The sequence below is a fragment of the Syngnathoides biaculeatus genome, chromosome 14 (assembly GCF_019802595.1).
Source record: "Syngnathoides biaculeatus isolate LvHL_M chromosome 14, ASM1980259v1, whole genome shotgun sequence".
In the NCBI taxonomy this organism is placed as follows: Eukaryota; Metazoa; Chordata; class Actinopteri; order Syngnathiformes; family Syngnathidae; genus Syngnathoides; species Syngnathoides biaculeatus.
The window spans coordinates 20,473,190-20,500,405 of record NC_084653.1 but is presented as its reverse complement, the minus strand read 5'-3'; the positions used below and the strand labels follow the sequence as shown (position 1 = coordinate 20,500,405).

The 27,216-nt window shown below is 41.4% G+C and overlaps 1 protein-coding gene across 1 annotated transcript; it reads right to left on the bottom strand.

The window, feature by feature from the left end:
• Window positions 1-91: 91 nt before the first annotated feature.
• Window positions 92-27,216, bottom strand: dars1 (aspartyl-tRNA synthetase 1). The gene is made up of 18 exons (XM_061841216.1): window positions 27,059-27,216; window positions 21,877-21,985; window positions 19,613-19,642; window positions 19,349-19,406; window positions 17,949-18,041; window positions 15,327-15,429; window positions 12,090-12,192; window positions 10,983-11,063; window positions 9,109-9,168; window positions 5,992-6,103; window positions 4,227-4,361; window positions 2,496-2,643; window positions 2,010-2,156; window positions 1,854-1,896; window positions 1,694-1,774; window positions 1,467-1,578; window positions 822-893; window positions 92-610 (listed from the first exon to the last, which is right to left on the bottom strand). The coding sequence occupies exons 1-18, from the start codon at window positions 27,079-27,081 to the stop codon at window positions 519-521; spliced, it is 1,602 nt and encodes a 533-aa protein (XP_061697200.1). The 5' UTR covers window positions 27,082-27,216; the 3' UTR covers window positions 92-518.

The following is a 27,216-nucleotide window of genomic DNA, read 5'->3' as shown; positions in this document are numbered from 1 at the left end:
AAAACATCCATGCCGTGTGTTTGCTGATTTCAACTTCCCCAAGTTATTACGGGGGAAATCAAAAGGAGAAACATGAACGTAAAGACAAAGCTTTATGGTTTGAAAAATATTTTATGAGCCATGATTTGTTCTTTTAATTTGATTAAAAAAAAACACACACCTAGTTACAGACATAGTGATGGTTAGTTGGAGGTAGTTAGAACTTGAGACAGATACTACTGGTAGTTATCCTCTTAAGATGTGCTGACCAGTCGACGAGTGCATCTTTCCAACATAACGTGAATGGCAGACCTCCTTCCTTTCAACTGTTATTTGTTGTTAGACATCTGTTCACAACGATCAATAAAGTTCCCTAATGTTGCACTGAATCTCAATCTCTCGTAGTAGAAAGTAATCCCAGTATCATAATTGTGTGTCTTTGCGGCACTAACCCATTAAACCGGCACTGTGAATTAGTAGTTTCCCCCATCACCATTATGTGACTTGTAATCTGGTAAGAAAAAGATGTCTTGACAATTTCAAGGTGTCAGGCGTTTGGGGTCGCGGGGGAACATGGAGGTCTGGCGCACGTTGTGGAGCCCCAGGTACAGCATGCAGACTCTCTCCAGGCCTGCAAGGGACGACGGTTCACTCGGTAAAGTTACATTGACATAATTTGGGCAAAAATTAGATTAAGATTATCTTTGAATGATTCTCAGAGATAAAATGCATATTAAAAAAAAAACCTAGTAACTCGTTATATATAATGACTTTGAATGATTTTTGGGGCCAGCGTCCAATAAAAACAGAGCAAATGAAATATCTGAATGTGTTTTTCTCACCAATGCCTCCACCGCCATGTGGGGGGGCGCCATAGCGGAACGAGTCGATGTATGCTTTGATCTTCTCCAGGTCTGTGATGTTTGAACAAAACAAAACATACACAAGTCGCATGTGACTCTATTTTAATCTTTCGTCAACATTCCCAAAGGATGGGCTCCCACCGTTCAAATGAATTCACTCGAGTTTTTGCTTTAAATTATTATTATTGTCCCCTGCAGAGGGAGACAAATCGCAAAAGCGCCTCTGGTCCCTTAAACAGAACTACAATACATACTGTGGCACAAGGGCCTCGTGAAATTTTTAAAACAGATGCCACATAATTCATAAAAAAATAAACAGACAAGCAAACAATTTAAAACGTGTGTGTAAAATGTGTCAGAAACTTATTAAAAATTTTAATTCTTTTTTTATTTTGTTTTACATCTTAATATAAGAAAAAGAATATGATTTTTAAAAATTACATTTTATCTAGTTATTTTTAAAAAACTAGATTTTTTTGATTAGATACATTAATTAAAAAAATACATTTTAATCAATCACGGCTTTTTTTTCAGGGGTGGACCAAAATCAATATTACAGGACCCTTGATCATGTGAACACTCGGTGGGTCGTACCATACCGTCAGTGTGGCCTCCAGTTCTTACCAATCTGGTGATGCGTGGCCCGTTCCGTTAGCATCTGAGCATCATGGATTCTCTGAGCTCCAGACAAGATTTCCTCTCCACGCATGAACATGTCGTAGGAGTTGGAATTTTTCTGTTTAAAACAGTCCAAAAAAGAAACACTGTACAATATTGCTGTACGTATCTCACAATAAAGCAGGGAACTACAGTTACGATACGGCTGTGCTTTGAGTCAGTAAGACACTTACAGGGTTGTTGGGATCAGGCATGGTATAGAAAGGTCTCACAGCCAGTGGGTACTTGTCCAGGACATAGAAATCGGTATCATACTGGCAGAGGGGAAACAGATATAAGCAGGTGGAAAGGGATGACAGTTTGGATATTGATATTGAACACATCGGGACCTACCTTTTCCTTGACAAGGCGCCCTAGAAGCTTTTCATTAGGCGTGCTGCAAGAGTGAAATTCTATCACTAATGTGTTAATTACAACATATGGAAATACTTTTCGATAGATTCCCGTTTGTGTAATTTTAGCTTTGATCTAGGTGCGATCGTTTCTGACCTCAGGTCTTCCTCGTCGCCCATCTCCACCCCGGCCTCGCGCAACATGGCCAACGCCTCTTTGTACTCCAGTCTCAGAGTGGGCTCGAGAAACTTAAAAGGCTCGCTGGGAAACTGCTTGCTTACGGTCTGAATCTCAGTCTGGAAGCTGATACAAAAAAGACAAAAAGTTACTCCAGGCCGTTAATTATTCCACCCCTCCATAAATTCATCCTGACGAGTTGAGGAGGGAGTCTTGTGTTTGGTTACTGCTGAAGGCCACCACTAGGGGGCACTGAAACCACATGGAACTTCAACTCATTGATCGTAAGGCGCTTTCTTACAAAGCTGACTACGCCACAGAACACATGAGGTGAGATACTTTTGCCAGGATATACAAAATCTGACTTTTTAATACACACAGCCTGCCATTCATGATGATATTACAAGATGGCACAATCCATTTAGAAATTCACATCATCAGAAGACTTAAGACTGTACCACATACTTGTCTCTCAGCCCCTTAAAGATCTGGACCATGGTGTCGGTGATTGAGTCAATGACCTCGTGGTAATGATAATTGAAGGCCATCTCAATATCCAGACCCACAAACTCGGTGAGATGACGATGGGTGTTGGAGTCCTCAGCTCTGAAAACTGACAACATCAACACCAAATGTTCAAAGCATTCCTTTTACCTACTTTATTACATACTTGATTAAGATGGTGATGAGGACGGAGGGGTTTGGGGCTATTAAAAATGTTCTAAACCCAGCTTTACAAAATAAAAATTATGAGTTACTGAACATTAGACTGGGATAAGCAAAATAAATTTTAAAAGCAGGCTAGTGACTTTCTATTCATATGTCATTGAACTGCAGAATGCAAAAGTCTCGATTTTGTTTACTACTGATGACTGGCAGCTACCTTTATGATGACTGACATGACTGCGATTGTAATATACTAATAATTAGCCGGCAAACATAACTAGCCACTAATTGCTGTGGGCCATCAAGAGAATGGCGAATCATCTATGCACTTCACGTCGGTGCGAGGCTATTAAAAGCTGCAATCAAGGAACGCCTTCACAGAGACACCGACAATATTTTTTCCAAATGGACAGCGCGTCCCTTCAGGTCACTTGCAAACACAGTTTACTGGAGCATAAATGAAGTTTGCAAATCAGGCAAGTCAGATGCCTATGAATAGTACAACTTCTATTTCAATTATTATTCTACTATAGTGCATTTTGAACCGGTTATGCAGACCACCTCAGTCCAGAATCTACAGCTGTACTCATGTGTTGCCTGAATTATAACTCAAAATCTGACATCCGCTCCTCTTTACCCGAGACCTACGTTATGGTTAAATAAAATTGTTCCTCGGTGGACTTCACTACAGAAGCCCACTGCCAGAGTGGTGATTCCAAAAAGTCCTACTGTAACTACGGCAACCACGGCAAAGTCTCGTCAACTCTGAGATGCATTGATGGCCTTAAGTCCTTGGATTTCCCTTGTGGGCCTACAGAAAAAGCAAACAAAGGGCACCCCACCCTAGTGGTGGAGTATTGACCCTGAATGATTTATAACTTAAAATACTAAAGGACAGTTATACAGAGAGTGAGCTGTATAAATCCATCCATCCATTTTCAGAGCCGCTTATCCTCACGAGGGTCGCATGAGTGCTGCAGCCTATCCCAGCTGTCAACGGGCAGGAAGCGGATACACCCTTAACTGGTTGCCAGCCAATCGCAGGGCACATTGAGACAAACAACCACACACACACACACAATCACACCTTATGGCAATTTAGAGTGTCCAATTGAGGTTTTTGGGATGTGGGAGGAAACGGGAGTGCCCGGAGAAAACCCACACTGGCACGAGAAGAACATGTAAACGCCACACAGGCGGGTCCGGGATTGAACCCAGAACCTCAGAACTGCTTTACCAGCTGATCCACAGTGCCGCCTGAGCTGCATGAATTCTATTACGTAATCTGACTACATTGTTTTTTCAGTAAAAAGGAAACTTTGCAATGTTACAAAAAATTGAAAATCAACTGTCAGGATGACCTGAGAGCAATATTCAGCCAGATTCAGACGTGATGTGGAATTCCAATCTTGCTAGCACAGAAAACACCCGCCTATACTATACTATACTATACTATACTATATTATTGTACAGTTGATCATAAATCTTGGAATGCTGGTACTGTTTTTTTTTTTTTTTTTTTTTTTTTACCTGGTCCCACACAGAAGACCTTGTCAAAGTCAGCACAGATGCACATCTGTTTGTACAGTTGGGGAGACTGGGCCAGGTAAGCGCTGGTCTTAAAGTAGGACACAGTAAAGACGTTGGCTCCGCCCTCGCTGGCAGCTGGAGATGGACAAAGAAGCTTTAAATCACAGAAAATGACACCCATCGCGGAGTTTTGTAAACTGTGGCAGAAAAATTCTCTTAAAAACTGACTAATCCTCTTCTAAAAAGATGCTCACAAACCAGCCAGAACCAAAATCACACACACGACAAGCCACAATTATGTTACATAAACATCTGGAGTTTCATTTGACGCAGATGGTTTTTTTTTTAATCAGATATTTGCATGTCTATAGAAGTAGGGAGAGGGCCCGTGTATCGTCGGTTGTAGGTGTCATAGATGTTCACAAACAGGAAACCTGTGGTTTTTGCAACAAGCACATCTTGCGGATTTACAGTTGCCGCTCTAATAAAGACCGCCACATTTGAATTCTGATCCACCAGAGCAGTTATTTTCATTGGCTGTTGTGCCAAGGAAGAAGTGAAAGTGTTGCATAATTTTGCAGTGTTGTGTAAGAAAAAAAAAACGAACTTTTGAATACATTAGTGTGAAATAGGGAATCTAGAAAATAGTTTCCAACTCCTAAGAGGTCCTCAACAGCATGCAATCTCATTTAAACTACAGTTAATATTAAAACTCTTTCATCCGTATGTGATATTTTCATGACCAAAAGATGCACTTCGAACTTTTAAATGTTCTCCAAAATGGACAGTCAGTCTTATAATGCGGCGTGTTGTCTGTGGAGAGTTCGAAAATTTGTCAATGTTGTTGTGTGACTTTGATGAGCGCTCCACTTGACCGACTGGGAGCATGATTGAGGACAGCATGCGGACGTTGGGAGGCTGGGGGCACTCCCAGCATGCTTTGCGGCACAAAACGTGTGTGAATAGCCTCTGAAGTGCATGCTTTGTCTCAATTATTTCTTTAGTTATCATTTTAGTTGTGTGTTTGCTGTGAGGTGCCGATTTTGTTTTAGTGTGACAGTGATTGTCCAATGGCTAACCCGTACCTGCCGTTGGGGAAGAGAAGGGTAAACTTGTTCTTCTACTTAAAAAAAAAAAAAAAAGAAATTGTTCCTCACTGCCCCGTGAGCGCTCCTGCATGTTTTAAGCTTCCATAACTTTTATCATGTCCGGGCCCAATAATCGCTCTTGTAACCGAAACTGCGCTTTTTAATACCGTGCGCCTAATACGGTGGAATTCTCGTCATCCATATAAGTCAGCTGTAGCGGAAGAAAGAGCATAAGGACAGGAAATCATTACAGCTAGGAAAATATTTTCAGACAGTTACTATATCTTTAAACATTTTCCATGTGTACTGAAAATAGAAAAGCAAGCCATCCGTAACTCTTGACGTAAACAGTTAAGACGTGCATTAAGCAGGATTTCCCGCCCCCCCCCCTCCTTTATTTATATAAGAAGGAAGCCTCTAATGCTTTAACATAAAAATGTCAGCACATTTTTATGTTAAGGGCCCTATGTTTTAGGTGTATTGTGCCATTCATCGTTGAAATAGTGGGGTCAACTACTTACTTCTCCCCATTTCAATTCAAGCCAAGGAAAATTGACGTCACATTTTTCACTTCAGTTCCATTTCGGCAGTGATATGGAAAGTGTACTGCTATTGAAACATCTACGATTTCCCAGAAGTGGATCACAGGAAGCCCGAGCGTGTGCATGCGTGTGTACCTGATATGATTTTAGGCGTCTGAATCTCCACGAAACCCTTTTTGGTGAGGGTATCTCTAAAAAGTTGGCACACTCCTGACTGCAGACGAAAGATGGCCTGGCTGGTGGTGGTCTTTGAGAGGCAAGCACATATAACTATAATGACATTTGGTGGGAAATTGAAACATTCACTGAAACCTGAAAGGCAGATCAAACCTGTCATTATGAAGGAGAAAAACAGAAACCAAAGCGCGGGGTAAAACTGCAACGTTAAAGTAAAATAAAGATACCGGGGAAGTAAATCCCCTAAACTGCGACCGTTTTAAAGAACCTGTCAAAACAAAACTGAGCACTAGGCCCTAAGTACTGAATTACCAACCGACTTAACCAACATACTGGTTTTCAACTCCTGATATCAAACAGACTCATGAAAGCAGCACCTCGCCCTTTCAGTTGGCGCTCTACTTCCAATTCAGACTTTCATTTCTATCTTCTTCACCTTTTGCCGTGTCGGCATTTCTGAATGACAGGTGAAAGAATGGAAACGTGATGATCACTTTTAAGTCTAATTCCACTGATTATAAGGTTCAAGGTTTCTCTTTGTCTCCCGTTAGGAGAAACTTGTCTCGGAGAAAGAGAAAGCTGCAGAAAGGAATACAAGCAACCATACATCCACATCACATAGAAATGCTATTAACACAATACATTAGCGCAAAAGAACTCATCCTTTACATCCATCCATACCTCATTCTATTGGTTGTTCATGTAGATGAAATTAATTGACTTGAGGAAAAAAATGAGTTTTTGTATCCATCTTATCTGCATAGTGCTCCCTTGCATCTTTTGCCTGATCTAAATAGTTTATGATACACGTCTCGAGATTTTTGAGCCTTCTTTCTTCTTTTCTGTTATTCAATATTACGGTACTTGAGGGGTGTTGCAAGACTTGAACTTGACCTTTCCCACTATTTTTTTTTTTAAATCTGATTTTTCTTTAAAAATTGTAACTGTTACTTCACTGAATGAGCTGCCTGTCTGATTCTGATTTCCATATTTTCAAATACTGGAGATTTAAATTATTAAATGGATATATTTTTTTTAGAATTCCTGTATATTTGACAAATATTTAATAAATGAATACAATTTGCATTTGCATTGCATACTACTGACTTTGACAAAAAGAAAAAAAAATAGACGGTTGTTCAAAAAAAAAAAAACATTTAGTAAAAACTTAAAATACACCTTTAATTCAGACTAGTACAATTAACTTAATGGAAACATCCATCCATCCATTCTCTTAGCTGCTTATCCTCACGATGGTTGGTTCCCAGTTGCCAGTCCCAGCTGTCAACGGGGAGGAGGCGGGGTACACCCTGAACTGGTTGTCAGCCAATTGCAGGGCATATGGCGACAAACAGCAGTAACACTTACAATCACACCTACGGGCAATTTCGAGTCTCCAATTAATGTTGCATGGTTTTGGGATGTGGAAGGAAACCGGAGTGCCCGGAGAAAACCCACGCAGGCCCGAGGAGAGCATGCAAACTCTGCACAGGTGGGTCCGGGATTGAACCCGGGACCTCAGAACTGTGAGGCCGACGCTTAACCAGCTGACCCACCGTGCCGCCACTTAATGGAAACGCATCATAAAAATGACCATGTCTGTAGCCTGTTTAAACTATAAAAATAACGTGAACTGAGATACCAAAATACCTACTGTGGACTGATACCTGTTGTCCTTTTAATCCATCCATATCTTATCCTATTGGTTGTTTATGTAAATTAAATTAATTGACTTGAGGAAGGAATTAGTTTTTATATCTTGTATAAACAACCCTAAAGCTGAGAAAGTCACTTCCCGTCACAAGTTCACCGCATGAGAGTACGTGTCAAGGTCGTTACCGTGGAGCGTCAGCAAACTGACAGCTCAGCTACGTGTCCCTAAAGTTCAAGGCGGCACAAAAAAAAAAAAAAAAAAAAAAGACTTGAACTAGACGGGACAATCTGTAGTGTGGCTTGCAATTTACCACAGAGACGTTTCATCATACGTGAAACACATTTTTCCGGGCGCTCACACCCTCTCCTTTTTTTAGTCACTTATTATTTCAAACGGAATAAATGTGTTCTGGGACGTTAGAGGTGCCGGGGCTCTGCTGCATTATTTTAATGAATTGTATGGAACGATAAGGCTGCGCTATTTAGACTATATTCCCCCCCCCCAAAAAAAAAACAAAAAACCCAAGATTCAATTTGATGGTAGCACAAAGACTAGCGCTGCTTATACATAGAGATTTCTTACACATACACAATGTCAAATGAGGATTGTAAGAACAACCTTTTTTTTTCTTCCCAGGAACAAAACAGCAGCTTGATCCAACTAATTTGTGCAATCTAAATTAAATCAAGTCAACCTTTCCCACTGTGCTCTAGAAGAAAGAACATTGTATTTAAGGATAGTCTTTCGGGGCTACCCACTGCGTGGCTTTTATGGTCTCCTTTTGGAGAGTCCGTCAGTAAGTGTGAGAACCACTTTATGGCTTCAATGGACCGACCCTGATGTGTCCACGGACTTAAAGTACAGAGTGTTACAGTGAACAGGTGTTTTTGTGATACGCACGCACTTGGGGCTGCGGTGTGAGCTCCTTCCTGCAATGTATGTGTAGGCGGCACAAATGAAAACATTTTCCATTTTTGTACCCGCATTTGGGCACCGAAATTCATTATCCCTCGCACACAGATTCAATCAAAAACTATTTGTTTGACTTGTGAGTTGAAATTAACTTTTTTAAATAAGCTTCTGTCTCTATTTTGTTGCACTGTATTTGCTCCTGCAACTGCATAAAAGGAAACTATTTTAGCACAAAAAAAATATTGTAAGTGCAGTAGCTCTTTTTTTGCCAACCACCACTAACTTTATACACATGGATTTGAAATTTTACATGAATACAGCTATCCATGTTGACCGAGATCAAATAAACTGTAGACGCAAGCTGACAAAGATGAAATATCTACATCAAAGAAAACTCAATTATCTACTTTTCTGGGGGGAAAATATGGCAAATGAACAGTTATTGCAACACTGAAAACCTAAAATGAAACCCAGTTTCATCTCACTTATCTTGACAAAAGATAATTTACCCTGAGATCGATCACTCTGTTGTCCAGTTTGGTGTCCTGGTTGACAGTGGCTCTTCCCTCCTGTGGGACGACATAAAAGAACAACAAAAAACATTTTAATAAATAACAAACCCGCTGTCCAGCTGTATGCGTTCTTTAAACAGAGCGTTTTGCAGCCAGTGAGCCGTGAAGGTTTTGTTTTTAGAGAAAGTCATACAGATCATTAAAATTCTACCCTTTCAAATATCATCTATGGAGCGATCCACCTGAGATTTTATTTTTCCTATTAAACCACACAGTTTGCGAAGCAAAGAATGGTAATTTTTTTCCCCCACATGGTATCAAAATGAAACAAAAGACACCTGGAACTCTGGAAATACGGTAGCCAAAAACAACAAAAAAAAAACCCCAAAAAAAAACAAATGAAAGCGTAAATTTTTCATCACAGGAGGAACCACAGCTTCCAGGGTCATGCAAGTCGGCCTTCCTCAGAGGACCCGCTGGGGTTTGAGCTAATAGGCAGTGTAGCAACATCCTGCTCCCGACAGCCCAACACAGAGGGACAAAGGGTTAGACAGGCGGGCAGACGGACCGTTAAGGGCTCAGTCTCCCAGGACGGCATTTGCGGCTTTCGAGCGTGCGATTGGCATGTTACGTCCCCGCGGAAAACACCTGGGATGGGATGCTGCTGCAGCTGTAGACACCGGCCTGGTGGCCAGATGAAAACAAGCTCTTAAGCTTTTTCAAGACGATTGGAAATTGGATTACGACTGATCTATAGTACGTCTAATCTGTTACTCATATTTAAAAGCATTCTAATGACTGAAAAGGGTCAGCCATACATGAAAACTGCATTTAATTCCAAATCGACGGCTTAATTTCTCTTTTTATGAATGCAACGAACACAGTTATGATGACTTTTTGTACTTTGGAAAGATAGTCAGGAAAAATGCATTTGAAGGAAAAAAACAAAACAAAACGAGAGCAGACCAGAATGCTGGCATGAGCTGACATCTTTCATCTTTACACAACTTTGCAAAGCTGGAGCGAAGACTATGATGGAAACAATTTCCACCGACATCAGAGACTTCAGCTGCCACAAAAATAAAGCTACAGTACTTTGTTTTGTCAACCGTGAACTATTTCTGGACAGGAAAATGTATAAAACACACTGCGAACTATTTTTATTCTGAATGCTACCTCAGCAACAGAAATGGAGATTGATCAGAATTATGATTTATCTGTGAATATTCTCATTCATCCACCTGATTTCATTGACAGGGCATTGAATTGATTGCAACTGCACTGTTGCGTTTGTCTTGGAAGACGTTTCGCCGCTCATCCTAGCAGGCTTCAGTTCATGTGACAAGGCTTAGCTAGGACGCACAATTATGGTACACTGATTTTCACTGCCATATGTGACAAGCACATATTATCTACAAAGAGAAATTGAAATGGTATTCATCACTGGAAGCATAAAAGCATCTAATGAGTCCGCATTAGCACACTAAACACCCTAATTAGAATTCTCTGTGCTCTGCAAGGCTACACTTTTTTTTGAAATCACATTCTGGATGAGAGAAGGAATAAAAACCATCTTTAACAGATTACGACATTAAGGTTTAAATGTTTTGAAACAATGCGTCAGCTCAATTCACTTGCACTCATAAATGCCTTTTTGTTCCCCTTCAACCACATCCTAAAAGGAGTCACCGAAGGTTTAAGTGATGGAACTCAAAACATGTCCGATTTCCCACCTCTGTTCCATTATATTGTCCATACATCCAGCTATGAAAGCACACTCAAACAACAAAGTGGTGCTTCAGAGTTCAGGAGCAGGCAGAAAAGAGGTTTCAAGATCCTCTAATCCACTGTGGCGTTGCATTTATCCTCACCTCGTCGCCTTCTACTTCAGGCCTGACAGCATCCTCCAACTGTAAGGGGAGACGGGGCTCCGCCTGGCTGATGACAAAAATCTGAAAAAGCATATCAAAACGTGAATGGGCAAGTTTTATGCGCAAACTTTCTTGCATTGGATGTATGCAAGAAGTCTTTCCCGCAGGTGAAAAATGCTTTTTGTGCGACTTTAATGCATCATTTCGCAAACTGTCCTCAAATGTCTGGCAAAGTGTTAAAAGGTCCTTCGATGTGTGATGTGTCAGATTATGTTTTGATGGATGACTCCGCAACTTGGTGCACTAAAATCAGCACACGCAGGTGACATGTGCACGACAACTTCACCTCACTGCAGTGATTCCCAATTAGAGTGCCTTGAGAGATCACCCCAGGGGGGGGCTACAGAAATGTATCCAATTTCACCTAATTTGTTGTAAAATAATATTAATTGCAAAAATATATTTCTTCACCCATACCAGAAAAATATAGTGACAAGCAGAACAATAAAATGCTTTTCCATAAAATGGCAAGAGGGACAATAAACCCGTACGTCTATTCTACCCATTACTATTTATACAATGCAATAAGTCATGTAATTGGACACTCTAAATTGCCCTAAGGTGTGATTGTGAGTGCGGCTGTTTGTCTCGATGTGCCCTGCGATTGGCTGGCAACCAGTTCAGGGTGCCCGTTGACAGCCGGAATAGTCTCCAGCACTCCCTCCGACCCTCATGAGGATAAGCGGCAAAGAAAATGGATGGATAGATGAATGAGTCATGGCCTTCTGCAAGTACATCTGCTTTTTGCTCAATTAAACAGGCCCAGATTTCATTTTCAGGAAGTAAATTTCTGAGTAAATATAAGACAAGATCATCATCATTACGTCAATATTCATTCTTATGTGATATTTTTTGTTTGGTGGGGTGCTTTGAGATTTTTTCCTAATCCAAATGGGTGATTAATTCAATTAAGATTTGGATAACATTGTTTTACTCTTTTGGCAATATTTTTGTGTAAAGGAGCAAAGTGGGAATTATGCAATCACTTTGCAGCAATATGCACCACAGGTATACACAGCAATAATAAATAATAATAAAACAATATACCCGCTCAATGTGAAGCTCCACATCTTGCTGGGTACAGCTCTCAATCTTCTGGTCCACTTTCCTCACCGATGCCTCCACATCCACAATACTTTCCTTGGTGATGCTGGTAGGGGGAAAAACGACAATGGAGAATAGATAAAAGCGTACTCGGAAAAATCTATTATAATCTGTGTGGGAGGCTGCCAGCATGAGGAAAAAAAAAATTCCCTTAAGCTCGAACTTCTGTTTGACGTGTAATGTGCCACGGAGCGAAATACGGCTTTTCAAGTGATCGCGGGGGCTGAGACCGCTGCTGACAAAAATGCATTGGCTTACATTAGGCACAAATTAAAAAGCTGCAGTGGAGCAAAAGACTAGTATTCTTTCCACACATCATAATCAGGCAGGTGGAGGGGGGGGGGGGGGAAATACTGTACAAGCATTCACCACCCAAAACTGATTTTTATTTTCACGGTCATTAAACCAGCATCTCCCTAACATATATGTAACAAGATTCTGTCAACATTTTGTTTCTTTTTTGGGGTTTTTGTGCTGTTCTTGCTTGTGACCATCAGCAAAACGAAAGTTTATTTTTGTAGCCGCCAATACAAGGCCCTACCAGGCGCTTTTGGAGAAATTCACAGTTGCGTCTTGCACGGGGACCATTGGACAACAGGTTCGAACCCCCAACCCTTTTGGATCAACTGTCGCACTAAATGAGCCGCAGCCACCCAAGCAAGACTGGCATACTGCTGTCGCCCCGGTAGTGACACCGGTGTCATCAGCTACTGCTGTCGGACTGTCCATGTGCCAGGACTAAATTTCTCCCAGTGGGACTGGCACCACATTGGATGGCAGCCGCTGCGAGAGACCACCAGACACACACAACAACAATAGAATATATATATTTTGTATTTAGTTTCCCTTTTATGCTGATCTCCACATTGCTTGTGTATCCCCCCCCCGTAGGCTTAATACTGTATAGATGCAATAATTTGAAAACTAGTACTAAGGATCTCAAGGATGTCTCTTCATGGGCATTTCTTCAATAATATCCTTTGTCGATCAAATATAAATAATTTTATGAAGAACTGTTCATCAGAACTATTGTGAAAGACTGATCCATCTAAAATGGAAAACAGAATTTATGTATTTTAGAGTGAAAACATTGAAAAGGCATCTTGTTTTTTTTCCAGATATACAATGAAACATGACATTTGAATTTAACTCAAATATAGCAGCAAGCAGTGCCACTTCCGAAAGAAGACGCCATCCATTAAGGAGCCTAAAGCACTGTCATGACGAAAAACACAGAAGGTCAAGCAGTTCAAGATTAGGAGGGGAAGCACTTTAATCCTTCACTCCATAACAGTAATGAGGGACGGAACACGGCTACACGAGTGTCCCTTTTGGCCCCAGAACAGCTGCTACCATAGCCCCTTAACGTCTCGTCGATGTGATGGATAAATAAATCCCACATTAATGACTTCCGCTGAAGCGCCCAAAGGCAGACATTAATTTAGGACACATGAGGCAAACACTGGGTTAAAACAAGCCAGAGAGTAGGAAATACCTCTGATTATTTATTATTATTCCCCCCCCCCAGACCTTTGAATAGAATTTACCACTAAAGTGCTTGAATGCAGTTGCGCTTGCAGCCTGAGGGTCATCTAATTAAACTGTGCAAGTGAGAGGAGAATGACATTCCGTCTTCAAAATGAGGGTTTGCCAGTATTATCATCACTGCCCTCAACACTGAGAGGATTTGCTTGCAATCCTGTCTTATGTTGTCAATCAGAAACAAATGAAGTTTGTAAAGCAATGGGATTGATCGTTGCGCCCGTTTTAAAGACGTAGACTTGCGAAATGCTTAACATTTGGGGGGCAATGGATAGAGGTGAGTGGGTTTGGCTGAGTTTTTCTGAAGAAAAACTGTGCTGTCTTGGCATCTCTGTCATCACACCGATCGTCGCAAGATATTGCACAATAACCTAACCGACCAAACTCAGTGTTGCAGAAGGAAATAGAGGAAGAATAGAATTCTTAGTAAGCTGAAGAATTTTCGATGGGTAACCTGTACTTATGTATATGCTCGCTACCCCAAGACATCTATCACATTATTGTTTAAACATCTTATCAATGCTCATTACTTGATGTATAGTATGTTGAGTCATCAGTGCAACAAAAAGAATTCTCTGAAATCTTTTTTTTTTTTTTTTTTATAAATAATCATTAGTGTACAGTGGAATCTTTACATTTCCACAAGGGCTGAAATTGTAAAACACCCTCTTGCTCAAGTGCCCAAACAACGCATTGTTGAAGGTGGTATCTATGTATACTGCTATCACATAGTTTTGCACACCAGCATCAACATCATGTCAACCACAAATTCATTTTGCGGTCATTGATCCTGCCTTGAATACTGCATAAATTGAGTTGAATACTTCACAACAGCAAACGACCGTGTTATATCATCTTCGCCAGTCTCTCTTTCTATGGCCCTAGAGCCATGAGTGATGCAATAAATACAATTAAGCGGTTTGATAGGCAGCTGACCAGTTGCTTCTTTACCGAATCATTACAGTGACCAATTTTAATAAAAACAGGCTTACTCAAATGTATCTCTATTCTGATTTGTTGTCTAAAACACAACCCCACTTTCAATCTTGAGAGATTGAGGGCAGAGGTGGAGTTATAAAACATTCAGAGTTGAAGATTCAAGAGTTGGTAGATTTATTCTTAATCTTGCCAAAGCTCTTCACGGTCCACGAGTGTGTCATTTACACGCTACCATCATACAATAGAATACGTTTACTCATTGTTTTTAAAAGACATGTTTATTAAACAGGATTATCCTCATTGGCACTTTCAAGGACAATCTATTATTTCAAAAAGGTGCATCCGTGTTTTTAAAAGTACCGGTAGTTTATGAATTCCTTATGTAAACATACGACAAATCATCGGGCTGCTTTCGGTAACTTTTAACATGACTAATGACGCTTGGCTCTCGTGCATTTTGGTCCCGCCACGGGCCCACGTCGCTGTATCAGCCATCGCGACAGGAACCACTCCATTAAAGAGCTGCCAGATCCGACCCTGTTAACAGGCGGCTTTTGTGGTCAAGTGAAAAATGATTGATTTCCTCGGCCCACGCCTCTTTCAGAATGTGTGAAAATGGATCGGTGGACAATTAGTGCCCAGGATTTTCCCACCATTGTTTTTCGCCTCTCTAACAGGAAACGCGGTCTCCGTACTCACTTTGCGGCAAACTTGACCATCTGCTTGCTGGCATGATCTCCCACTGCGACCAATGCCTGCACGTTGAACTGCTGTTGGCGTAGCACCAAGAAACACTGCTTCCCTGAAGACAAAAAACAAGTGATGATGCCAGAACACCAAGATAAATGGCTGTTATCAAGGTGCTGTGTTCATCCTCACACAATGTAGGCTTAACCAGTCAAAAGGTGATGTATGGCTTTCGGAGTTAACGCGGCTCCCAATTGAATCTTTTTCCTGTCATCTACAGGTAAAGTTGTGAACGTAACGGTTTCTTTGAAGAGCACCGAGTGAAGAATAGGTGATTGCTACTTTCCCAGCAAACACACGCCGATTAGATGGGCAAACAATCCAGCGAGCAAACTCCTGGGGAAGAAGAAAGCCGGACCACCCAGGCACTTTGATGTTTGCTGCCTGTGACCAGGATGGTGGGTGTTTGGGATAACAGCAATGTCATAATCCCACCACAACAGATGCGCCTCATCCCAGACTGAATCAGGATGTTATTGTGTTCACACGGACATCCTTACAATGACAAGAACGAGAGAGGACATGAGCGTTGGGAAGAGACCCTTGACTTTGGAAACTATCTTGAAAGGAAATGACTGAAAAGGTCAGCATTTCAATCTCATTTTTGGCACCATGCACCGCAATAGCTTGTCAAACCTGACCGATGATAGGATGCTACTGAAGTGCTCTTCTGAAACACGACAACACATCGGTCACAAGTACCTCACAAAATGGGGACAACAAACCTCAAAAGTGGACACGGCACAAATAGAAAATATTCTACAGTATTGGTAACAAGCATTCAAGAAGCACAGACCTCTGACAAAGCTTTTTGGAGCATTCACTTAACTACATTTCACAATCAGATGTTTCCATCTCGATTAAATAACTGTAAAACACGGCACGTGGCAGAAATGTTGACGATTTGTTCTCTGGGGTTGAGAGGAAATTCAGGATTTGGACAAAACTTTTCCTCATTTTACCAATTAAAACCCTACTATACATGATGACAATAAACAACATGATGTGACGTGATTTAAAGGTCAAGTGTCATCCCCATAAACTTTCTAAAATAGATATTGAAATTAAAAGTACATATAACATTATTCACTTCAATGTCTATACGAAAAAATATGAGTGGAAAACGCGTCATCCATGCGCAAAGTTGCGGAAGTGTCATTCGACATCCAAGTGGTCGCCATATTGGCTGCATCTCCTGGCCGTGACGTCAACCCGGACATTCGCCATTGAAAACACGCTGTGGCCCCTACTGTGGGAGACGAACACACCCCTTCTGACACGGAAACTCTTTTTGATGAGTGACGTTACCAGGGCAATATTACCCCATTGTTTCGAGCCATATTTAGATGATATGCGGATCACGCCCAAACGACGTCCCTGCCCGATCCACCTCCGCGCAGCGGTGATAAAAACAACACCGCGCCCAAACCGCCTCCCCGTCCGATCCACTCTCGGGGCGGAGATGTGCCACCGCTCGGCCTTGTCGACAAGGCCGGTGGCGATTCACAAGGCCTGCGGAGGCCGTCCTTCAGCAACTGCTGCACAGAAGCCTTCTGATGCGCACATCTACACATTTAGCACCCCTGACTTACGGATTACGCCCCTCCACCCCCAACTATTGTTTTTTTTAGTAGTTGTATACACACCTACCTGTCATTTGGAACGCACGAAGCTCTCATCCTGTGCAATCTGTTTTTCACGAGAAACCGGATCTTTTAGAAAAGTATGATGAGCGAATCCATCCTCCCGAGTGTTTGAGCAATATCCAGCAATGCAACGAGCCTGCATTTTGGCTAACATGAAGGAACAACGAGCCATCTTCCCCCAGGTAAAACTGTTGAAAACAAATCCCTCGAGAGAATTTTCATTGCGGGAGTTACAAAAAGCCATATACGTCAAAATCATGTTTTGTGGTGGAAAAAAAACGGATGAGTCCATACCGGCTGCCGTTTTTTTCATTAATAACATAGTAAAAATCATCCATTTCATGATGCTTGACCTATAAGCATGTGGTAAAGTGAATGCATTGTACCCTACGTGAGCACTTATCTTTCATTCTTTTGTATAACAGGATTAAGATAGAGTATAAAAAAAAACTTACAAACATCTGATTGGGGTGAAACTTGGTTTGACCCTGTACTGTAAACGCACAAAAGAATTTCTTTTTGCAGTTTCTTTTCAAAACATGCATTTGATCAAAAAAGACAATTTTATCACAACCTAAATGGAAAGACCATCACCTCGATTTAATTGGATGGCTGGTGGAAGAATACCAGAAATCAGGGGGAAAAAAAAATAAATGTATCTACAAAAACATGATGAAAACATAACCTTTTCAGAGGTTATAATAACAGTTTAGTGTAGACTGCAAATTTTTCTCCCACTGAAGTGATTGACGGTCAAAGGAGAGCAAAAAGAAGTACTAACAAATCTATTCCGCTTGAAGGACTGCCCCAAAGGGCACACATGTACATACAAATGTCTTTCTGGGATTAGCACAACCTTGATTTTTGTTTCCTTCTCACAAAAGCAAAGTTGTTTTGGGATGGGCGGGGCGGTGAAGGATGATCTCACCTTTGGCCCTGCTGGTGTGAACTCTGGCACGTAACCAGATCAACGCGTCGGCCCTCTCTGGAGTAAGGTCCTTGACCAGCGCCAAAGCCCTGTCTGCAAAAACACAGACACACGCGCACGCTAGTTGAATTATTTCAGAAAAGGCTTTTTGAAATCCATTATTCCTTCACGGGGTGCCGAGTCTTGCACCCAACCTCAGTCTGACCTTGGCTTGGATATTTTCAAAAGACCGACAAAAACGTGAGTAAGCATGCATGAGCTCGTCTAGACAAGCAAATAACATTTTGAAATTATAGCAATGCCAAGTCAGACGCCGCCTGACTGCCTTCTTCTGAAGGATTTTTGACAAATTGGGACTCACGCGTGTCACTTAGAAGCATGTTTCGCCCTTATTATCAGCTAACGGCAGACAAGACAGGCTGGATCAGAAAAAAGCGGGGCTGCCGAACTCTGCGTCAACCCACATGAAAGCCTTCCGCCCTCCACCCCCTCCCCCGTGGACATCCCAGGCTCGGCACGCAGGTGAGGAAGAACCCACTTTGTTTACAGCCACTGAAGCTGAAAAGGTGTCCGCACAGTTGGACCCGGACATTTCTCTCCGCTTGCGTGGGTTTATTATCAGAGTGAGCATTCACTGGAGTACAATGGCAAGCCGAGGATAAAAGATTGGTCGTGATAGTAATCATTCGGAGGTGTGTTATCAGTCACTAAAGCAAGTTGTATGTGCTATGAGACATTCTTCAGACATGTCACAACACTATGGATCATTTGGAGGGCCCAACGGCTTCACGGCACAAATTGAGAAAGCCGAATAGCGTTTTATATCAATAAACAGCACAGTGATGACTTTGAGGGATACCGTACATGGAAAATGTATAATAATGAGACACAAACAGGGTGTGATCCGCTGTCAATTATGAAAATGAGACAGTTTTTTTTTTTCCTTTTGTCATGAATATGCATACTTGAAATTTGATCACATGTAATTCCTGAGGGGGGATGGGGGCGGGGGGAAACTGGGTGCCTTGCTCTTGGCAACTGTATGCCAGTCAGGGGTATTAAACACGGGCCATATTCTTAATCACACATCCGCAGCTGAGGCATTCTCGATTTATTCATGCATTTGTCCAAAGGGCATCAATGATTATTACGGTGCTGCTTACTTTTCGTAAAATTGCATGCCCAAATATTTGGGACATACATTGTAAAATACAAGAAACATTTGTAAAAATATATCGCAAATGCTATTCAGAACTGTGTGGAATTTCAAATCTAACCCCCAAAAAACGTTATTATACCAAATTCCCATAAGGATATTACAAATTCCAATAAAGCAATACGATATAAGGCCAAGTGTCGTCGTGGATTTAGTGAGGAGTGGAAAAGGCCGCACTACTAACCCAGTTTTTGTTGGGACTGGACCATTGGCGACACACCGTACCGGTCCTTGGCAAAGTCCTGAAAAGTTCAACAACAAAACACGCATGTAATTCTTCCACTTTTATTTTGCAAGCGTCAGTCTGGCTGCACTGCAAGCAAGATAAAGTTTTATCTCCAGATTAGGAGAACTGCCTGACAATGCGGGCGTTTACACAAGAAGCGTTGCTTGGGTGTGAGTCGACAACTGTAGAGAACCTGAAACGCAAATCGTAGGGGATACTTACATCTTCCGCTTCATTTTTCTGATCACCGGCCTGAAACACAAAAAGGCTGCGTCAAATTACGTGCAGCCAGTGGGGGCAGGTTTACATCACATAAAACTCAAATATGTCGCAAATTGGTGAAAGGTGAAATTTAAACACCTGATACAAGAAATCGAAATAAAAACGTTTTTTCATAGCTCGAGCTGAAGGCTAATTTTGAGATGGCTGGAAACCACGGCTCTTCTTCACATTCCGGCAGCAAATCACAGACAATGAGGAATGGCAGTCGGAGATATTGCTTCGTAATGGAAACAGCAGAAGCGGACGGATGTTGGGGGGGGGGCAAATGAGCCTCGGTGTGCGCGTTGAGGTGGAGTCTTGCTTGGGGTATACTTTCATTTCCCATGCAAATGGGCATCGGGGTATGTCAACTGCCTGACGTCGGTTGACGGAATTGGAATCACCAACCCTTTATTTGATAATTCGAGAGCATGATGGATGATATCGTCTGAATAAAGTACCGCTGAAGCCGTCAGAGTTGCTTGGGCAACAGGTTTCAGGACGAACGTGGTTGACAGAAAACAACGCTTTGAGCTTTCGCTTCCAGGTCCGTGCAGCATTCATAGCGATTCTATGGACAGATTTTTCATGTCTATACCCAACTGAATTGACTGTATAAATCCAGTTTACGATGGAGTAATAAAAATGCCGAGCATATTTTCTCATTCATCAGAGAGTTTTCTTAATTTCTGACATTAAATTCTGACTGTGGGAGCGGTGACTCCTGCTCGTCGTCTAACGACATCACTGGCCAGCTGTTTTTGCCTTTCCCCTTTTCACGCAACATGTATCATATATTTAGAAAGAAATTTATCAAGACTTTACAAGGTCTTTAGTGATATAAATCCATGTTTACACAATTAAATACAGCAGGTGCTTTTAATGAGTTTATTTTTTGTTAAGATGTGTTTACATCACAGGTCATTGTACCGTAATTTCCGGCCTATAAGCCACGACTTTTTTCACACGCTTTCAACCATGCGGCTTATGCAATGATCCGCCGAGTTTGTGCGTTTTTTCTAACGGCTGCAAGGGGACACTTGAGCGGAAAAGGTTAAGAGTGAGACCAGTGGAATATATGTGCCAAGCAAGTGACTTTTATCGGGTTTTTTTTTTTTTAACCGGCCCTGTTAGCGCTGGGCTAACATGATGCTGCTGTGTTACTTCCGTGTCCCAGTGATTTTTACCGGTATGTTTTTTTTTTTTAAACTGGCCCTGTTAGCGCTGCGCTAGCATGATGCTGCTGTGTTACTGCCGTGTCTCAGTGATTTTTAACAGTATGGTTTTTTTTAACCGGCTCTGTTAGCGCTGTGCAAGTGTGTTGCTCAGTGATTTTTACCATTTTTTATAACTGGCCCTGTTAGCGCAGCGCTAGCGTTAGCGCCACGCTAGCATCAGCACCGCCCTAGCGCATTAGCGCCATGCTAGAGTATTTCTGCTGTGTTACTGCTGCATCTTAGTGATTTAGGCATGTTTTTTTTAACCGGCTCTGTTAGTGCTATGCTACCATGCTGCTACTGTGTAGCTGCCGCGACCGTTTTTATTTTTTTTTTACCAGCCCTGTTCGTGCTAACGTGTTGTTGCTATGTTAAGATAAACTAAGGTATTAAAACTTTGAAAACTCTTTCTGTGTACCATCTTTCTTTATAAATATCTCGTGTTTCAATGTGGATTTCAATGTGGGCACTTGCGGCTTTTACACAGGTGCGGCGTATGCATGTACCAAATGGTATTTCCTTTACAAATGTACTGGGTGAGGCTTATAACCAGGTGCGCTCTGTAGGCCGGAAATTACGGTACTTTGCGAACATCAGACTTGCATTCACTGGGATCATAGTAGAGCAAGTATAATAAATATAGGATTTTGATGCATGTTTAGAATAGACCTGTTTAGTTCTCGTAAATGTGTCTCAATTTTAGAGACGACATACAGTTATAAGGGAGCAGGATAGAAGTATGTCAACCAGAGTTATCTGAGCATTGCGTGTTGAGGTGGAGCCAACATGTCGTGTTCTCAATGGAGAGGAAAATAACACTTTGTTTGAGCAGACGTAAACAAAGCTAAAATGGCAGGAATACTTGAACAATGGATAGTGCTGCCCCCCAGCCCCTGAATAACAAGCGTGCTGGAACCACAATGCCCATCAAAAACGCACGACGCAGTCTTAACAGCTGTGAGAGGAGGCAACGGATGTGAGACACACCAGAAAAAAAACACTACTGACCAGCTTGGCCTGCTTCTCAGCCTTTTTTGCAGCTTTCTCTGCTTCCTTTTGCTGTTTCTTCTGGGCTTTCTTTGACTGGGCCTGCTGGTCCTCCTCCACCGCCGCTGCCCTGAGACAGGAAGAAACGCACACCATCAACACTGAAGTCAACTTCCACCCTGTATTTCTCTGGAAGGCCAAAGGAAGTTGTTCACCGCCATCGTCACGTCCCGGTTGTGACCTTTAATCCCATTGTGTACAAATAAAGAGCATCTGAACGCAGGGATTAAAATTGCTCATTCAAAGATTTCACTGAATGGATGGATAAAAATGACTGAGTGAGGAGATAGATTTCCCTGCTTCAGAGAATTTTAGAGTCAAGTGCCCTTGAAGGTGGACATCATATTGCAGATGTAATTCGGATGCAGTTGCGATAAATTCTACATGTACTAATGATGTTGGGAGAGCTTTCTAGAATGCTATCAAGTGTGTGAAAGCTATCACAATGTTTTTTTTTTCTTGTCATTTTCTTTTCTGGAGGCTGGGGGACACAAGGACTTTCAGTTTTGTCATCACGGAAAAGTTGGAATGTTCGGTTTGTGCATGTTTAACAACTTCCAATTGCCTTTAGAAAAATTTTAGTCCCCCCCCCCCTTTTAACAATAACAAAGACCAAAAGGAGTGATGAGCACTTTTGTGAGCAAAACTGAGTGGACCGACTGCTGGAGGAGGCTAGTGCATGTTTATTGAACAAAATCATCAAAATTAACATTAAAATACTCATTTGAATTATGTAATGTCATTGAAAAAAATTGGCACAGTTTCTCTGAATCCTACGCGACGACCAGTTGACCATCCAGAGTGGTCCAAGAGGACGTCTTAGGTATGCACTTTTGAGCGCCCGTTGTCCGAGAACGAGCTTCATGGCCTGTAATCCATAGTAGGGAGGAAATATCCACCTTAAAACCAGTTTGATGGTCTGAGCGCTCCCCCGTGCTGAAAAATCTCCTTTGTGATTAATGCCCATGTGTTACTAACAGGGGAACTTTGGATACATAGCAGACGCTTACTGCGAAATCCCCCTGTCTCATAGTTCCCCTTCTTCTACATAAAGGGAGCTAACACACGTCATAACCTTACCTTAAAACAAAAGTTGATAAAAATAAATCCACATATTTGTACGTTCGCAGTGCTGGTCTTTCCGAGACGTCCAAAGCCAATATGAGCACTCGGCGACAAGTTGTCGAATGGCAGATGTTGGATGGACGGGGATGTTTCCGACTGGCTGGAAGTTTAAAAAAATACACGTGCATGCGTATTAATCACAAGGAGACTTTTTGGCACCGGGGAGCGCTCAGACGGTCATACCGGCGCAAAGTCGGCCTCTGTGAGACCTGGCCAATTGGTTATCATAAAATATTCCTTAGCTCAGGGGTGTCAAACTCATTTTTTGTCACGGAACACATTGTAGTTATGGTTTCCCTCAGAGGGCCGTTGTGACTGTGGAACCATAAAAATATTTAATCGCCTGCCTCATTATATTTCTACCCAAAATTTATTAACTAGTTTTGGAATCAGAAATCAAGGGTAATGGGTTTTTCAACGATCGTTAATGTTTGGTAACACAAAAATGCTTGTAATATCTGGACATTTTCATTTATGATACGTATATAACCATGTGAAATGTTGGTACAGATTTTAACAAGAATTATGGAAGTTGACATTGACACACATGATTTGCATTCCCCCCCCTCAAAAAACAGCTATTCATCCATCCATTTTCCTTGCTGCTTATCCTCACAAGGGTCATGGGGAGTGCTGGAGCCTATCCCAGCTGTCAACGGGCCAGAGGCGGGGTACAACCTGAACAGGTTGCCAGCCAATTGCAGGGCACATCGAGACAATCAGTCGCACTCACAATCACACCTAGGGGCAATTTAGAGTGTCGAATTAATGTTGCATGTTTTTGGGATGTGGGAGGAAACCGGAGTGCCCGGAGAAAACCTACGCAGGCACGGGGAGAACATGCAAACTCCACACAGGCCGGGCCGGGATCGAACCCAGGTCCTCAGAACTGTGAGTCAAATGACTCGATCAACTAAATGAATCCCCTAGCACTGATGTCAGGTTATGACTATTACCCGTGGCTGTGAACATGATTTGCATTTAGTCCACATTATACACTGAGTTTCTCACTCAAAGCCAACAGGGATGGGTTCTCTTGATAACCGTTCGCGTAACAATATTGTAACAATCTTCGCCTGTGCATTGAATAATGACGGTGGCAATTTGGACGACAGAATAAATAATTCCATGTACTGTAAGTGATTGCAATGGTTTATTTTGAAGGTCACGTACAAAAATGTGACCAACCATTGAGGCACCAGAGTAACAAAGAAAGCAAAAACATTCCTAAAAAATGAAAAATAGTATCTTTGACCAGTCAATTGTTAGGAAACAGCTGCTAGCAGAGAAAGTGAAAACGTGTGTTAGGGCATCTATCCAAAGACGCAATAAACTCTTTTAATCGTCCATCTGATCTCATAAACCAACTGAACTTTGCACTTCTCAAAATGAGTTTTGCATTAACTTTTATTAAGAGAGCTAAAAGTACAGGTGCATGGATAACTGCTGTTTGGCTTTCCCCGCTCCAGGTGTCCTGACCTAAAGGAAGGAATCTAAATCTGTTTAGTCACAGGAAATAACAAGGACCAAAGTCTGACTATAAATAGCAATAAAGTCTAAACAAAAAAACAAATTCAAATGCAAATATATAATACCCTTGACGAACATCAAACTGACATTCTTTTCCTTTTATATCTTGGGGAGTCTTGATCTATACCACAGTCAGCACCCCCGTTTAAAAAAAAAAAAAACAAATTATAGGATTTCTTAAGATGCATTTAGTCATAAGTACACAATTCAAATTACTTTAACTTCTTACTCCTTCAAAAGGTGAAGCCGGGGCGGTGAAAGGCTTTTTTTAAATTTATCCTTTTCGTGGCTTTCTCAGGAAATCTTCCACGATTTGACGGCAGCCTGAGCTGGAAATGAATCACGGCTCCTTGGCACTACTGCGTTCAATCCCATTTTACGCGCAGCGGGTCTCGCAAGTCAGAGCGGGAGAACCCGCGATGAAAAGTGCACAAGTACGTGCGCATAAAAAAAGGATTTGCATGTGAACGAGAGAATACGGCCCTGAATGAAATGGTCCGGTTGGGTTCGACAAAAACTCCAAAACCGAAACATGGATCACATTTTAGCTGTGGCCATCAAATCTTGTTAGATTTCATTCTCTTATACGTTATTGGTTGTCTCATCGAATAATAATCAACCTCTCCTTGTCACATTTTATTCTTTTTTTTTTTTTTTACTACTAACACATTTTATTCTTATTTTTAAGGGACAAACTTCAATCCTTATATTGAATATGGCGGCAATGAGTGCACTGTATAAATTTGGTGTACAGAATGAGACACCAACATGCTAAATGCTAAACCGTTACCAAATGCTATTAGCATTAGTACATTACCATTTTCTTAGCCGAGTTATTCGATTTTTCTCCCCGCCAACGCACATTTAAACTAGACATAGAAACAAAGGCCGTCACTATGATTTATTGTAAATGGCGCTCGAACCAGTTGATTAAGTTAAACTGGATTAACCGCGCCGTTTTACCCCAGGCCAACAATTACTGTAGCGCAGCTGTTCACAAACTATCGGAATATGAGTGCATCAAAAATATTTCTGAAAGGTTGTTAGACAAACAGAATATTAAGATAGGTCGCCGTGACAACAACGGCTGTGCACACTTGCCTCAAAAATGCTTATCTGACAATTCCTCAGCTGTTTCCGATCTGATAAAGACTTTATCAAAGTAAGTGTTCTTCCATGTAAGCATGAAATTAAATGTAATAACTGGAAAAAAATATCAAAAGACCACCAATAGACAGAGTCAAATTGAGGTTCTCTTTAACCTCTACCCTTTGATTTACTGCTATTTTTAAACTATAGTCTAATTTAATTTGTTCCAACTTCAGAAATGTGAGTCAGACAAAAAGCTGCAGTCGTCATCTGTGATTGGTAACACCTCATAGTGAACTGAAACGTTATAGTATATTTTACAGATCTGATAAGAGATCAGGTAGATTACTAACTAGTGTGCATACCAATGTGTGCATGTGGTTAATTTATGCATCTGGCTAGCATTAAGAGGTTCTCCATACTGCCACCCAACAATGACTTTCTGATAGTCGTTTCAAGGTTCTCCTAGTGTTCGGAAGTATGCCAACTTCTCGCAAAATCCACTTTGGGGTGAATTGCTTATTAGCGATAATGCAAGTGTGAGTGATTGTTCGTCTTCAGTTTCACCACTGCTGAGTGGACTCTGCCTCTCATTCAGTGAGCAGGATAAACAATATAAAATGTGGACGGATGTATACCAATCCCTGTGCAATGTGTTTTTAAATTCTACTACGGCATGACAAATGAGTAGAGTTAATTAACTGCTTGAGAATAGCCGAGGAATGTTGATCATGTACATACAGGTGCGGCTTTTCAAAGCAGCTTTGAAAACAGAACTTTGCAAGCTATGTCCTTCTAAATGATCAAAACTAATATATGCTGATAATAAGTTCAAAAGCAATAACAAATATTGCGTTCACTAAGGCCAATTGCATAACTAGTTTATCAAACAATGCCAAAATAAACTGCGATCAAGGCATGCCTTGTTCGCTTTATTTCATTGGTTTTAAGTTTGGGTTTATCAAGGTTATTCAATAAACAGAACAAGGGGGTTGTATGCATGCATACAATAACAAGGCTATGTTGTCAATAACAAAATTTCAGGCCGCAGATGATTAAAATAATTAAATCTCTTGCTTCTGCAAGTAACGAGAGGTGAAAAGTTACAGGTAATAACAGTGTCAGAAGATATCAAAGTTTGAGATGCAAGTTAAGTCTCAAATAAGATGTCCAAAATGTGCAATGGTTATGTAAACATCTTAATTTGTATGATTTGATAAGTTTTACAAATCACGCCAGGAGAAATTAGGACTTCTAGTGACAGATGATGCAATCTAGTGCAAGTAAAGGTAATGGCACCCTTGCTAAAGCTAACTCAATTTTAGCCTTCCCGAAGCCAAATTACGACTGAGCAATTGTGTAGGGCCTAAAATATGATGAACTAAGACTCGCGTCCTACCCCTGAACGTCCTCTTTAGTCATGACGAGTTATTTTCTTGGGGAACGTGATGAACTGCAGAAGACTGAGAGACAGGCGTGGACCGCGTCAGCTGTTACAGCATGCTGGGAAACCGGAAAAGGGGACTTATTTTGAGGGAACACCAAATGCCGATTGCT